Raw genomic sequence first — 2,892 nt, forward strand, 5'->3', positions numbered from 1 at the left:
AACAACACATGCTCCACCGTTTCATTGACAATACCCTCCAGACACAAACCATTCACATGCTGCCAACCAGATGGAAGGACCAGTTCAATGTACAATGTCCTAAACACAATCGAGGAAACACCACCTCTTCCTTCCTAATCTGACCTTTGAACCTTGGTCCACCGACCTTTCTTTGGAGGGCATATAAATGCCGTCCCTTGTGCTCAGAGTCCCATCTCTTCTGCCACACATCTATCAAAATGTCTCTGATCTCACATTTGTCCTCACCTCTACCCAGTGGAACATTAATATATATTATATCTTGTTTTAAAGTTATTTTAGCTAACTAGTCTACAATTTCATTCCATTCCACACCTGAATGTGCTGGGACCCGGCAGAATCTCACTACTAGACCCATTCTCTCAATTCTCCATAATAACATTAATATCTCCAATAGTAGGTCACTCCTAATAGATTTACCAGATGATAAACTATTCAATACAGACAGAGAATCTGAGGATACTATAATTCTAACAGGTTGTACGTCCTCCACCCACTGGAGGACAACTATTATCACCAACAGTTCAACTGAGTACACTGACAGTTCATCTGTTAGTCTTCTACATATCTGCACATCACATTCAGGAAGGTAAACACCTGCTCCTGTGGGCCCACTATCTGGGCCCTTGGATCCATCTGTGAAAAGAGGTAAAAAAAGCATAACAACTTCTACCAATGTAATTGTCAACCAGTTTCCCTTTATCACTGACTTCTGACCCAATCTTTCCTTTTGTCTACCAAGGTTAGATCAACAACAGGATCTGGGAGTAACCATGGAGGAACATCCCCTATCACCACAGAAAGGGCCAACCTCCAACTCCCTGAATCTACTCTCATCAGCAAGCTTTCCAACTGTCCAACCAAAACCACTGCCTTGTCTACTAGTATATTCCCAACAGTCATCTAGAACAGTAGCAGTGGGATGCTCAACCTCACAGCCTTTCAACCCAATAAGCTAATGACAACACCAGGCCAACTAACCCTACACTCATTAAAACCCACTACCCCATTCCACTACTTTGACCCTATCTGCTCCTGCACCAGGCCAACTAACCCTACACTCATTAAAACCCACTACCCCATTCCACTACTTTGACCCTATCTGCTCCTGCACCAGGCCAACTAACCCTACACTCATTAAAACCCACTACCCCATTCCACTACTTTGACCCTATCTGCTCCTGTAACCAGGCCAACGGCCTGGGAGGACGGGACACCACCACCCAACACACCCTGGAACTCTTCTGAAGTCAAATCTAGTATGACCAAATACTTCTCTGCAGCTGCCACCAAAACATATTTTTTTTCTGTGATTTTACATTCCATTTCTGCGGTACAGTTGATAACCATTTGCTATGAACACTAAGAAGCCAACCTTACTGAAGCATATATCACTGGTTGGCCCATCCCTCTGTGCTGTCACAGATCTACTACTCACAGGGATCCTCTCAGGATCCCTCAGCCTTGACCCATCCTCCTCTACTTTCTTCACTGCCTCAGCAGTGACAACCTGTTCCCAACAGTGGGGTCAGTGGGATTGGATAGGGGCCCCTCTACTTCTCTCTCTCTCTCTCTCTCTGACTGGAGGAGACAGGTGAAATGGTGTGTCTCCTCTGGTCAACAATACTCACCTTGAAAGACTCCACAGCCTGTTGGAGCTCCTTCAGCTCCTTCTCTCTCTCCTGGAATCTCTGCTGGACCTTCTGCTGACTCATTCCCAGCTGCCTCTGTGGAGAATCACTCTTCAATGAGCTATCAAGCTTTATTAGTCCAGTAGATCAATAGTATAGTAATGTGACATAGGGCCCATAGAGAGGAAGGTCTAAAAAATGGATGGTCCATTTACTAAATGATATTTATTTGTTGCTATGTGAATGATTATAGTTTTTATGGTAGGACTACATGTATCAACAGGTTGAGACTGAACTTTGGACTCATAAAAGGCCATTCAGAATGATAATAGTGTTTGACATTATAAAATGGTGATACATCTGGAGAATCTGGGTTAACATATCAATATACTCAAGGTTTGTGTTCATATTTGTTCTGCTGAGGATCTATTTCATTTCAATGATCTCATATTCAAACAGCCTTAGTTCCTACTGTATCTTTAATTCTTTGTTTATCAGACAGTCACCAACAAGTTGTTCTGGTCTTACCTGTTTCTCAGTCCTCTCTGCTGCAGCTGACACTGTATCATGGCCTTTATGTTCATCCACTGTACACATCAGACAGATACACTGCTGATCGGTACGACAGTAAACCTCCAGCAGTTTGTCATGATGAGAGCAGATCTTCTCCTGTAGTTGTGCGGTGGCTTTGACCAGCTTGTGCTTCTTGAAAGCTGGAGATTCGTAGTGAGATTGGAGGTGAGTCTCACAGTAAGAGGCCAGACACGCCAGACAGGACATGAGGGCTTTCTGCTTTCTGGTCCCAGTACAGACATCACACGCCACATCTCTAGGTCCAGCATAGCACAGAGCAGGAGGGGGAGCAGCCTGGAGTCCTGTCTTCTTCAGTTTCTCCACCAGCTCAGCCAACATGTTATTTTTACTCAGCGTCGGCCTTGGACTGAAGGTCTGTCTGCACTGAGGACAGCTATAGACCCCTTTCAGAACATCCTGATCCCAGCAGCCCTCAATACAGCTCCTACAGTAACTGTGTCCACAGGGGATGGTGACTGGTTCCTTCAGTAGATCCAGACAGACAGAACAACAGAACTGGTCCTGGTCCAGCAGAACTCCCTGTTGAGCCATTTGGACGGTTGTTCACTCTCACACAGACAGACGACACAGAGACTCAGATCAGTTTCGTTTCCTCAGAAGAGAGTTTGTGAAGGGGGATGGACTTCCT

At 45.1% G+C, this 2,892-nt stretch overlaps 1 protein-coding gene across 1 annotated transcript in view; it reads right to left on the reverse strand.

Moving 5' to 3' along the window:
* Positions 1-2,892, reverse strand: part of LOC145875714 (E3 ubiquitin/ISG15 ligase TRIM25) — a 2,978-nt gene extending 86 nt beyond the window's left edge. Inside the window, exons 1-2 of the mRNA XM_082971538.1 lie at positions 2,199-2,892; positions 1-1,766 (exon numbers count right to left, since the gene is read on the reverse strand). The exon at positions 1-1,766 is cut by the window's left edge and continues 86 nt beyond it. Coding sequence (XP_082827664.1) covers positions 1,593-1,766; positions 2,199-2,795 — 771 coding nt within the window. The 5' untranslated portion in view covers positions 2,796-2,892 and the 3' untranslated portion in view covers positions 1-1,592. The remainder of the gene's footprint in view (positions 1,767-2,198) is intronic.

This window comes from Salmo salar, unplaced genomic scaffold, assembly GCF_965601325.2.
Source record: "Salmo salar unplaced genomic scaffold, fSalSal1 ptg000322l, whole genome shotgun sequence".
Classification (NCBI taxonomy): domain Eukaryota; kingdom Metazoa; phylum Chordata; class Actinopteri; order Salmoniformes; family Salmonidae; genus Salmo; species Salmo salar.